This window comes from Habropoda laboriosa, unplaced genomic scaffold (genome assembly GCF_001263275.1).
Source record: "Habropoda laboriosa isolate 0110345459 unplaced genomic scaffold, ASM126327v1 scaffold440, whole genome shotgun sequence".
NCBI classification, from domain to species: Eukaryota; Metazoa; Arthropoda; class Insecta; order Hymenoptera; family Apidae; genus Habropoda; species Habropoda laboriosa.
Window position 1 is genome coordinate 212337 of NW_017100710.1, and position 13763 is coordinate 226099.

A 13763-nucleotide genomic window follows, 5' to 3' on the forward strand; every position below is an offset into this window, starting at 1 on the left:
ACAAATTCGCTGGATCAATGTCAACGAATTCCACGTATCGACCGCCATGCGCTCACCGGAACATCCGGACTTCTCTTGAACCTGGAACCTAGCCATCTCGACGCATTTGCTATTTGAATAAATCACGTCGTTGCAATTTCAATTCATAAAGAATATATAAACAGGGGAGATTACTGTTTGTGAAACATGTTCATGATATATTCATTTCTTAGAAAATTAATGATTATTAGTAACAAGTTTTCATTACAGTTATGTGTATTAAATTAACCCTTTGCACTCCACTAGCGCCACCTCGGCGACATTCATAACATACGTGGTAACTAAATTCAAGTTTTATTTATATGAAAATAAAGCAAATTAACAAAAAAAATAAAAATGAACAAAGCCATAAAGTTTAAAACTTTTGGTTTTCGAACGTTGCACTGAAAAATTGTGCTAGAGTTGCTAGGATTGATCGTGTAAAAAAATATTTACGATGCAAAGGGTTAATTATTAAATTTGAATTATCGTACCACGTATGATCATGCATGACTTTTTACAATTCTAATTTCATAGGTATACACGAAATTACAGAATTTCTATTTATCGATCAACTATTATACAATTTCTTCTTTTTTTAATTTCACACTCTAAATTTGATATTTTTCTACGAAAGAATTCTGTTCGCATGATCAATTGAAAGTACCATGAGATTTTTCGAAAATTCGTAGGACGTTAATTCGAATGGCAGACAGGGCGAAGTTTCGTCGAAACTGTGCCATCGGTGGCGAAGTTTCGACCGGGACGGTGAACGAGCGAGAGATTTGCGAACCCCGGGAAATGCGTTTGAGTTTGGGAACCCCCAGACTGGAGGGGATTGCCCCAGACACCCCCTCCAGCAGACGGGTCTCCCTCCACCGTGAGCTGTAGCTGCTTCTGGAACCCCAGCCAGCGTGAATGGTACGGGGTGCAAAACCCTGTCTGCTTGATAAACCGTTGCACCGCCCACGCACGATAAACGCAATATGATGCATTCATTCGCAATGTAAAAAGAAGGAAAGAAAGGCTTGCATTGGGAAAAAAGGAGGATAAGCGGCCGTATCAACTATCAAGTGGGCGTTTTCGATCTTTTCGTTCAAGGGTACTACTACGAATCACTTCCACATTTCCCCCGTGGGATTCGCGTGAGTAATGTACAATTTTTTTCAACTTTTTGTTTTTAAATGTATTATTCATCCGAACGAGAAGAATGGGCAAGAACGTACAGCGCGATGCGTGCGTGCACACGGGAGATCACCGATCGCAACGCTGGCCGCGCTTCAAGACAACTCTCCCGCATAATACTTTCGCAATTAGCCTTTAAGCTTTCTCCGTTAATTAAGATTAATGGGCGTTCGCGTTATTAGAGAGCCTGTCAGGATGATTGTTCCAACTACCACGAAAGTGATAAATTTTCTCTGTGGTTTTCCCTTTCGTTCCAGCCGTCACGGTGAAGCGACGATTGGCAACGAAACCGAAACGTTCCTCACGCTATTGTAATCGACAAATTTGCTGAATTCTTTTGTCTCGTCGACTGCACTGGTAAAAACAGTTTCGTTTCTTCATAGAACACTTACGATAATCACGTATCGACGTTGCAATGGTAAAGTCACGCAACTGCAGAAACTTCATTTTTCAGAACAGAAGAAATCTGTTTTATCAATTAATGTGAAATTAATTTTAACGAACGACGATGTACTTTCTATTGTCAACTCGTATCCTTCGAGTATTTTCCAAACCATTCCTTTCAAATGTGTAACTAATGCATAATTAATATTTACGGTACAACCAATGTTCACAAAGGGCGTCGTACGAACCGGGACTCAGCCGCGCTTGTAATTAGTCATTACAATTGTTTAATCAATAGTCCAATTGATACACGTGGGTTCGATGTAAACAATCGGTGTATTTCGGTGTCACAGGCTACGTAACGGCGCAGCGAACGCTGGGGTTGCGAACCCCAGGAAGGTAACCAGCCAGCCAGCCAGACAGACAGACAGACTACCATGAAAGGGGGTGACCCAGACACCCCCTCCACCACGTTGTTTGCAAGCAGCCCGACTACCGCATTGGATAACAATCGAAGGGTTAAATGCATTAGCGAGCCAGTAATAATCGAATGGACGGCTGTGATCGAAAATTAAAACGGCACTCAAGGTCGAGTGCAATCGTTCGATCGTGTATTTAATCGAGTAATTGTGATTATTTTTATATCTTTCTGTTGGCAAATAAAGTACCCCTCTTTTTTTTTTACTCAGAACCACAATTCAAGCAGGACAATCGTAAACGTTGGAGGCAGATCACCTATCCCTCTGGATAATTCCATTTATTTCGAGTTAACATTGAAAAAAATTGTATTTTTAATGTAATCGTGAATATCAACCATCGTTTTGAAAGGCTTTTTAGCTATTGAATAAAATAGAGACGCATTATCCAAGAAGAACTAAAGATCCCCCACTGAAAAATAACTAGAAAGGAACCCCTATCTGCGTATAATAACTGTTAATAAGAATCTCGGCGGATCTGCAGAAGATGGCGCACCATGGCACGACCGTCACGAGGATAAATAAACGAGAAAGACTGGGAGGAAGGGCCGGCTAGCTGGTTGGTTCGGCGAGGGGGAGCTCTAGGAAGGAAGGAAGGGCGAAAGAGGGTAGAGAGGGTAAAGAGGTCTGGGTGAGGTGGGGAAGAGAGTGAGAGGAGGGCGGCCGTGGTGTTGCTGACCCGACGACCGCTGTAACCTTGCGTCCCGACGCCGTGCATCCAGATCAAACCATCTCGTGGATTATCTGAAAGCCTTCAGATTCTAGGTGCTTGTGCTCACACACGTTTTTGGAATCTGACTATTAGTGTGACGTGTTAGAATTGACCATTTACCACATAACATTTCTTCTCGAGACTCGTTTTATCTATCTTGTGAAAGATATTAGTTTGTAACTCATTCGCGAAAACAATGTTATAAATAAATATTGTCGTTCGTAGAAAGTATTATTCTAGTCAGAAATGTAGAGGTTATTGTTTTCATAAAATTCAAAATGGCGACGTTGTGTTTTTAGGTATTTTGGCTTGGAAGATTGGCTGTTAAATGTTTCATGCGGTGATGCGCATTTCTGATCGTATGGAAAATCAGTGTTAGATTTTCTTACAGGCACGACCCTCGTCATCCCATCGAAATAGCCTTGCTACATTTGCATTACACGTTACGGAGCATCGTTGTCGATATTATGCAGAATACAGAACATGCTGTCCTATTATCATTTACATTTTTATGAGAGTTGATTTACTCTTCGCCAGGATTTACGCTCGGCTTATGCGTGTAAGTGTCACGGGATACATGTCGCATGATCCTTATGGTAAAATTCCTAATAAAACGCCATGGAATCATCACTGCATACGTAAGAAGCGCCATAGAATGCTGCTCGTTAAAAATAGGCTACCGATGCGCACGCGTTTCAACGCCAAGGTCATCTACGTCACTCTATGTCTAGGTCAAGCCCTTGTCTAGATCGTAGAATGTTCAGAAAATTGTTTTTTGGAAAAAGCGTTCCTTTTAGAAATATTCATCACAGAGTTAGTAATACATACTTATTTTCGCGCGCTTTTTACGTCAATGCAAAAGTACCTTTGTCAGTATACTAGTTCGATATCATTTACTTTCAGTGCATAATGTTTTTATTTAACGAACTATTGAGTACGGAAACTTATTTATTTCCTGAAAAATACTAATTAAACGTACATTATTTTAGTATAATAATTTTTACTATTATCACAGACGAGGTGCTGGATAGACCTTGCACCTAATGTATTTTTGTGTCGAACGTTCTGACATACCGATCATGTAAAAGAAACAGTGTTTTTGTTATGTCCTCTACAGTATGAAGCAGTGAGTTTAGAAATTACATACAATCCAATCATCAAAGATGATAAACGGCACATCACGTTACATCACAGATGTAAAAAATCCTCTTTTATTAAATTTACATATAAAGATACATACATATATTGGATTGCTTGGGTAAAACTGTTCACGATCTTTTGACAGCAGTAGAGCACGCGCATGAGGTGAATCATCTATTAACAAACAGTTACGTTACTTTTTTATTTGTAATTTCGTAATTACGTTTAATTTCAATTCCAACCACTACTAATGTTGTAATCTTATTCTATGCTGAATCGGTAACGTTGGTAGCAACACGAAAATGGTAAGGGTCTTCTTAGCCTCAAAGCCCTGGACAAAAAGTCTCATAAGATGCTAGATCTATCCTGTACGTCGTCTGTGCTATTATCCTACTTCTAAATCTGTTACTATACCATCTTACAAATAACAACTACACCACTGCATTTACACTTTAAAATATACATTCTTATCATGTGCGGTGCATTGCATAAATTGTTAGAAAACTACATTATCAACAACTGATTGTAAGAACTTGGTAAATTTTTTATCAATTGATACAGAAGGTTATATCAACACATAGTATTGATATCCCATCACAAGGTGGCACTACGTAACAAACTAACTAAAATCAATTTTTTTACACAATGTTGAGTAATCATTTTTGTCTAACTTTTTTTCTGAAATTTATTCAAATATAAAACTTTTCAATTCTCCGCTAAGATAAAAATTTCAAATCGGAAACATTTTGGCGCCACAATTGAATCCTCTCTTTCCCATCGTGTGGCACTACGATCGCATCGTGCCGGACAGGCTGCACCCGAATTTATACCGCCATATTGTCTCTTACGATCAAGGAAAAACATTGTAGTTACGTGGTGCAGTTTTGTTACAAAATTCGGCGAAAGTTTATTGTTCGGTGTACCTGAAATTTCATCGTAATTAGCCGCTGGATGCATGTCGTAAATCAAGAATAACTTGAACGCCGATCGGTCAATAATTACACAGGTATGTCGATCATCTTCACACAGACCTCATGTTCGTGGCATCTCGCTTAGCGGCTTTCCTTTGTTATCTTTTACTTATCGCCACATAAAACTCGTACGACTCTTAAATTACTTCAGGCCAACGTTTAAGACCAGTGTTCATTTAAGAAAACTCGATCTCTCATTGTACAAGCCACTTCTTGTGCACAGTTCGTACGCAGAGGTTGTAATTACGTTCTCCGAACATGATCCACAGTTATTTCCCTGAAATTCGACTGACCGCAATATGGGCACATTATTCGAAAAGGAAACGAATTTGGTTACTCGAAACGCAGTGACATGTGCTAGGTTCCATGGATTCCGGTGTCTTCTCGTGGGTTCTCAAGAGAACGAGTACATTGTGCGCCGATTCTTTCCCTCCTTAAAACGAAATATCGATTCCTACAGAAAGTATTCCGTAAATTTCGGGAAACGAGCGGAGGATAACATCTGGAAATAGCGTGTTTGCAAAACGTTCGTAGTCCGTTAACCCTTTTCGTGGTTTCAACTTATATTTTGTGTACATTTCCTTCGCGTGTTTCGCTTCATACTCGTAGTGACATGTTGTACGAAAGAAGACACGCAGATTGTAGCGTATTGAACGTGGGATTGATAAATTACTTCGGATGGCTGTAATCATCGGCGAAGAAAAAAAGGTTCGGTGCTTCTGCTGGTATTTTTTCACCTTCGTTATCTCGTTTAGTTATTAGCGAGAATCGATAAAAGGTATTTCGAAAGCAGGCCATTTGAAACGGGAAGTTTTTACAAGTGAAGCGTCTCACGTGATACGATGGCGTTGTGTTGTGTTCCTCCATGTGTGTACGAACATTTAAAGGGTCAACAGACTGTGGAGTCGCTTTTAGTTACGAGCTATTTCTAAGATACTTGCGTTCGGTTTCCCACCGTCTTGCTTTCTAAGGCAGCTGGCCCTGAATATGGCATTGGTTATTTCCGTGTACATATTACACGAATCATCGCTTAATCGTTTACACGTAATCACGTGACCACCTGTATGAAAATGAAATTTCTTTCACGCGAGTTTCCGAAAAGTCGTTCGAGATTATCTCGATTGTAAATTCGGTGGTACAAGTAATTTCTGATGTGTTAGTAAATAAAATCATTTAATCGCGGTGTAGTTTACCGCCAATTGATAATTTGTGTATTGTAAATATTCCATCCATTGGATTTACGCTTTTATCTTACTTGTTGATAGTAATTACCAAAAATAATACCGAACTGTATTTCATTGCGCAATATATTACATTTGTTCTATCAAAAAATTTATGTTTATTTGAAATTACTTATACTCAAAATACAAAATACAAATTACTCTACTTTCAAAACACGTCGTTTTCATTATTACGAAGTTTACTTATTGAGGAATATCATGTTAGTGAAAATTTTTACTGATTGCACGTTGAATTATACATAACGCTAAAGTGAAAATCAAAATTAACAACATGTTTACATAAGATTACCTTCTACTTTTTAATACAGTGTAGATACGTTATTAATGTAAAATAACATTTTATCATTTACATATCAAATTATTAACAATATGTGTGATTTTGTAATTGTAGTTAACCATTGAAATTTGATAATACTGAAACTATTACAAGGTTTGTGCAAGATTTCCAGAATCGGTGGTATTACAACAACTTTAAATGTCATTACAGCAAAATTGGCTTTAATCGATATTAGTTTTGTAAATAAGCATATGTCGACGCTTACTCCGTGCAAGGTCGCTTCTGTAGTCGATAAAGTTGGTCGTAAAGGTTTCCTTTGGTTTACCCTTGATAGATGAGGCCGTTATCCATATTACAGATACAATGTAGATACAGTGTCAATATCGGTTTCCTAATCAACGGTGATAAGAAATATATCTGATTTGTCCTTCACCGAAAAGGAAGAGTTTAAAGTTAACCGAAGACGGTAATATGCAACAAATTTCTCTTTATTTGTACACAAACAATATATAGTATAATTGTATCTAGATGGACAGTTATAGTAACTGCATTACGGTATCTTTCGAGTTTTTCTTTTATCGTATCCGTTATCAGCATCAGTTTATAACCTTACATAACATAGTAGCATTTGTTTCAAGATTGGTCCTTGATCTTTGACACGTTACTCAAATCGCAAATCGAAACGGTAAGCATTACATATTCCGCGAAGCACTGTCGTCTCGCGTGAACAGTTAATTTGAAACTGTTTGAACTGCTCGCTGATTAGTTCGCGCATTTTTCACAGAGAGTGCTGGAAAGTTTATACGAAACCGTGTTCCACGAGAGCAGCAGGATCTCTTTTGTGTCCCTTTTTGTTGTGGTTTTCGTCGTCCTTCTCACGTGTTCCTCTTCCTCTTGTTCCCTCGTTCTCCACACGATACTTGTGCTCGGTTACTTCATCGTTCTCTGCGTGTGCAGGTTGGACATTCCAAGAGCACGTTGAACCGTCGCGGTCACCTTCGTTTCTTACATATCTATGCTGTCGTCGTGTATAACGATCCTGCCGGGTAAACCTGCCGCTTGAAAGACGGGTGTCTCCCTCTGTCCACTCATAAACTAACACACGAGACAGATTTAAGTGGCGTTTACAAACCACAGTTCCGTGTGACAGTATGTATCCGCGTCTATAGTCATCGATGCGTTAACCTCTGTATGTATGCCTTATTTTCGGGACGCGATGAAAGTACGTTGCAAACGTGATTGGATCACGGCTTGCTTGTATCATGGAGAAATGGTAAGGAGACCTAGATACAGCTTCCGTGATCCAAATATTCACGTATCCGGGTATTCGAGATAATATCTGTCTTTGAAATTAATAACTGGGTCTCGAATCGCCCGGAGACGCCTAAAAGCTTAAACAACCGTGTTAATAGACTCGTTACTGTCTAGCGTATCATAGATATCGTATTTAATGATGCAAAAGGAGTCTCTGTGAAAAAGTGAAAAATAAAAAAACGTCAGCCTATGCAGTTGAGTTTGTTCAGCAGCCATATGTATAGTGAATTTATACCGAAATAAACGGTGCTCGTCTTGTCGTGTGGACTCTTTCTTTGAAAATTTTTATTCCATGTGAAGTTAAATCCACGCGTAACCCAGTTCCTCGAGCGACTGCTCGCCGGTCCGATCTCCGGCGGACAACGGTTACCGGTTTCATTTTAATTTAACTTGTTTTTTTTTTCGTCGTCCGACATGTATCCCTTCTCCCTTTCGGGCAGCAGGAAAGAGCTCAAATCGTGTTCTTGTCTCACCTTGGCCGATCTCCTTTCTTACTTCTGAGCGTTGTGTCGCAACAGATTAAGCGGCCATTGAAGTTGCCCTTCCGATGGAAATGCTCGATGATAATTGGTGGACCGTTTCTTTCGTTCGTTCACCCGTTATTTGACGCTCGTTAACGTTAAATAATAATGGGGTTCTTGTGCTCGTGGAAAATAGATCGAAGAAAATTTCGAATTTCTTACAATAGTGATAATTCCTAGCGATGTATTGGTGAGATGTCAGAAGTTTTGAAGCGATCTACTAAATTCTCTAGACTGTAATAAATTAAAAACCAACCAAGAAAGAGACTCTTAGATTCATCTGGTGATTTTATATTTTTAGCGAAACGTCAGTGAAACATTGTCAAGATATCTGAGCTGTATAACAATTAACGATACGTTCGATTTTATTATACTTATATAATATTGGAAAGGTTATTATCGATTATATTCTCGCAAAATAAGTTTCAACTTAAAAACGAAAATTTATTATTTAAAAAAAAAAAACTCTAGATAGCAACCGGCCTATTTAGATGGTATCGAACACTTAACATAAAAAAAATTGTGCCAAGGAAAGAGTAAAGTGGGTGTGCGAATAAAAATTATAACACAATTTGACAGATTACTGTATTCGATATAGAAAGTACAATTGACACTATGTTGTTGTTACTATGACGTTACTACAACTATTCTTCAACTACAGAATTATTGTAGAACTATAACTGTAGTAGCGATATAGTAGCGCTGCAACAGGGTGCTATTATTTCATTTCTGCTGTGGCGTCGTTACGCGGCAATAATGTAACTATACCGTTGCTATAGTCTCGCTGTGCTACTATATCTTGCGTGCACTAATATACGTGTTGCTGTTGCAGATGAATCATTGTAGCACAATGTTAATATTATAACTTCACTGTCGTACTATTATATACAAACGTCGTTGTTGTTGCATCATTAATTGTAGTTGCGACTCTGTTATATTTTCATTAACATAGTTGATTGTTGTCAATGCATTCACTCAATGATATCACAAATTCATTTTAAGCTTCTCTATGCTTCACCTGATAAGGAACGCTCGTAAATGTACGTTGAATTTTTTATTATCTGTACGCATGAATGAATGTAGATCGTATTCGTTCGCTACTATGCATTTACATTTGATCGTTATACGAATCGATGCTGACGGAACGCCCGAGGGATGACGTAACAGATTTGCTGCCTCGCATATGAAACGCATAAACGATACCTTTTAATTCATATTCCTCGCTGGCGAAAAAGAGAAAATCCGTCGGCGTATTTATTGTACATACATAAACAAATCTAACGTGTAATACTTGTTTGCTAAATCGTGAAACTTTTTCGCGATTAGGAAATAGAGATTTTATTTGACGACGGAACGCAGACAACGCGAATTCTACTAATACAGGCGTGTGTGACCAACTGTTCGCTCGAAATTGCACACTATGCTTAAATACACCCGTTTAATGGAAACCTATGATTTTATACGACGTTGTGTAATCCATTCCTTTGATGGCGAATTTTAATCCTTTTACTTTCAACGCAGATTTCGTGATAAATAGCATAGACTAACTTTCTGATTCGCATTATTCGAACGGGTGGACGTGTGCCGTTCTAAAATGAAAATCCGTGCACGCTGCGTTTGTCCAATGAATCAGATTCGAGAAATCGCGATTTATTATCGCTGCAGATTACTTTGTGAACGCTTATCACGGAAATGATACACTGTTGGCGCTAATAACTATTTAGTTAGATAACTGTATCATTCAGTGAATTATCAAATACCTGAGAAACTTTAGTAAACCATTCGGTAAACAAATTAACGGTGAGTAACATTTCAATCCACAAATAACCGGCGTAAATTACCTGTGTTGTTCGACGAGGTAAGTTACCTTGGTAATTCAAACCGCTTCCGCGACTACTTGCTCGTGGACAAACGGTTTTATAAAATTAAATTCAGCTCCTCTGTATTCTATACACACCGTCGGTACAACGTCTACTCTACCTAAATACTGAAACTGCTGATTCACTACTGTCGATAACTATTTTACCGAATGTAACGCTCTCGAAAACAGAAACGAAGGAAAAGAGAGAATTCCAAGATTATCTGTATTATCGTGTGAACGCTGCTTAACGTAATCGCGCCTGCGCAATCGCAAGCGGTTCCAGTCGAACTGGTCTCTCCAGAGTTACCACGTGCTGAAAGCCGCGATCGTTCCGCAAACCGCAGTACCGCGTTAGTCGTGTTAACGAGAGTGCCTTTGGGTTTGCCTGTTAATTATTTCGAGACCGCCTTTTTGAATTCTCAATTTTCACCGGTTCCTCAATTACTTCCTCTGGTCTATGCATTATTCGAACGATTAAACGACCCGTCATACGATCACAGATGGAAGTAAGCATGGACTTTACGTCGGTGAGTCCCCGTACGATCGTAATTCTAACGTATAATGTTCGACCTTCGTTGCTGGAGGTCTGTTTGCGTTGTGTGTACCCTGGGTATCCCATGGAAATACGCTAAATTGATGTGTCGCAACCATTTTCGAAAATACGAGAAATTCTTCCATCGATCGTGTTCACGATGAAATTTTATTTCGTCATATTGCAGTTGCGTTTGCAATTTGTTTCATCATGTTGCAGTTACGTTTGCAATTTTTCTTTTTTTTTTTCTTTTCTTTTTTTTGTAGTAAACAGAAAGGCACTATGATAATTTAATTTTTCAATTGTTTTGTGAAATCTGCTACTTTCGAGAGTTTGACTGTCGTTCTGCAGTGAAAATGTTTTCTTGCCTCGACACGATGTCATTTTTTTCAATTATAGGAGAAGGTTGCGGTACTTTCTCCGAACTTAAGGTGCCACAGATGGAAACAGCAAGCGTGCATCAAGCGGGGGCGAATGCACTATACAGGGCGTTTCACAATATGCGATACATTTCAAACGGGAAAGATTCATCTTGATAAAAAAAAAATCAAAATCTATGATTAAAAAGTCTTCTTAGATTGTTTTTATCGAATTTAAATTAAATCGTATATTTTATATTTATACCGTGCATTTTGAATCACTCTTATAGTTTGTGTTCATATCGCATATTACCAAACGCATTGTGTATTACGAATTACTACAATAAAATTTATATACTTTATATTATTTTCGAATTTGATTCGTATAGTTTGATACAATTTCACTAATCAAGTGAAAATTCCATGAGGGTGCAGCAAAAATCCTGATCGATAAATACTGAACGTGTAAATCGTCCGTATATTACTATTTTCTTCTTGTTTGTTAAGGGACGCGCGTTGATATGAATTTATGGATTCGTATCCACATCGAATGTAATTTATATTTAAAGCTTCGAATTCAAAGAAATTTAACATGAACGTTAATGTGTGACTTATAGATATGTATTTTACTTGTTTCATTGTAACGACCATTTCAATTAAAGAAATTATATTTTATATTGATATTACTTACATTGTGTTCATTTTCATTTTCGAAAAAGTGCTAGTAAATCAATAAACACTTTAATTATTGCTGTAATTATGATTCCTATATGGTCGCGTATTCAATGGTTATGTATACATACATTTTAATTGAACCGATGAAATGTTAATTTAATTTTCAAAGTTTTGTCCAAAGTTGATATTAAAAGTGTAAATTTCGAAGAAATTTAATCCTTTCAATTTTTGCTTTTATCCGCGAATGTTGGCAAATAGTTTAGCTGTTTTTCAAATTTGAGCCTGTACATTGAAGAAACGAAGCATTTGTTTGTATACATTGTCTCCACTCCTAATTAAGCTATTCTAGCGAATATATTTGTGGCCGGAAGTTACGCTTGTGAAACGGTAATTAACAAAGGAAACCGAGTAAGACGAGAGGCTGAATAAGAATTAAATTTCATCGACTTTGCGCGCTCGCTGGAAGGTGGTGGTTGTATTGTTATTTTAAATAACAAGACGATACAATGCTAGTAATAACGTAACACATATTGCTAAATTTATATTGTAAAATTTATTGAAGTGTAAGAGTATTGTTTCCACTAATTACAGTAGTTATTAGTTATTGTTTTATTTTCTTATAGAATACAAAATAATTTTTTTCATTTCAGAATAAAAAGTTCCTTAATATCAACAGCTACAGTGGAGTGGAAACATGTCTGCTACTCATGTCCAAGTGGTGAAGTGGAGTTTTCCTGCTTTTGCACTATTAATTGGTCTATTGTGGTACAAACGTCGCAAAGTAGACAGAGCTGATCCAGGTGGAATTGATAAATCAGATCATAGTGATAAAAGTTTAGCCAATCGTAAGAAAGAAGTCACTTCATCAAAGTCTGATTTAAACTTTTATGATTCTGGTATACACATTGATGAGTCATTTTCACTGAATTCTTCCAATCAACCAATAGAAGAAATTATTTGCAGTCCTAGGAAACATAGTGAAAGTTTAGATATTCCACAAAGAAAGGGTAGTTCACAGTGTACATCAGCGCATTCTACAACTCCACCTAAAGACAGTCAAGTATGGTACAGTTATATGGACACTTCGTCAAACAAGATGGATATACAACTAGGCAGTAATCCTAAAATAAACAATTTTGACATGATTGCCAGAAGTAGAAGTGCATCTTCTTTAGAGAATGCTACTGACTCCAGTAATAAAGTGTTGAAGATATTTGAGAATGTTGTTGAGGAAGAAGAGCAGAAGTTATCTTGTGAAGATAATTCTGAAGAACTTATCAATACACATGAAGAAAATGACATAAATAATGAGTGTGATTATCTTCTAAGCAAAGAACCACCTGCTGCTACTCCACCAAAAGATGGTGTTAAAACTCCAGTACTAGTATTATCTGAAAGGGATTCTGCCAATCATAGTCCAGTTTCTGGTGTTTTGGAGGGCAGTGTTACAGATGAAGCTAGAAGTGAAGGAAGCACAGACAGTGGAAAAGGTAAAGTTAAATGCAAAATGATTCAAATTGACCATTGATTTAATCCTATATTTATTTCAGGAGGAAGTATCAAGGGTCACACAAAAGACAGTGCAGGTCCAGTGCTTTATGAATTTTGCATACCACAACATTTAGTTGGAAGATTAATCGGCCGTCATGGAAATTTCTTGCATAGTATTCGATTGAAAGCTGAAGTACACATAGTCGTTAAAAATTATCCTATAATGAAAGATCAGAAAATTTGTGCCATAGAGGGTTCCTCAGAAGGAGTTAACATCGCTCTCGACATGATACGGCAAAAGTTTCCAGAGGAGAAATATCCTAACGTGACCCTAGAACAAATTTTGTCATCAAAAACATCAGAAGAGAACCAATGGATTACTGAGTTAATGCAATTGTCGTTAGTGGAGGGAGTAAACAATGATGTTGTTGTATGTCATGTAGTAAAACCAAATCGAGTCTTCGTACAACTTCCTACTCACCCTACATACCCATCCTTGCGGATTTTAGAAAGAAACATGACACAATTATACGACACAATAGAAACACCTCCAGTTCCAGATGAACTTAGTAGTACGTTTACATTGCACTTTTACAATCGTTTTTT

The 13763-nt window shown here is 37.6% G+C and overlaps 1 protein-coding gene across 1 annotated transcript in view; it reads left to right on the forward strand.

Moving 5' to 3' along the window:
* The first annotated feature begins 12360 nt into the window (after positions 1-12360).
* The window catches only part of LOC108577010 (KH domain-containing protein akap-1), a 2233-nt gene continuing 830 nt past the window's right edge, over positions 12361-13763 (forward strand). Inside the window, exons 1-2 of the mRNA XM_017940089.1 lie at positions 12361-13156; positions 13217-13729. Of these exons, the coding sequence (XP_017795578.1) occupies positions 12361-13156; positions 13217-13729 (1309 nt within the window). The remainder of the gene's footprint in view (positions 13157-13216; positions 13730-13763) is intronic.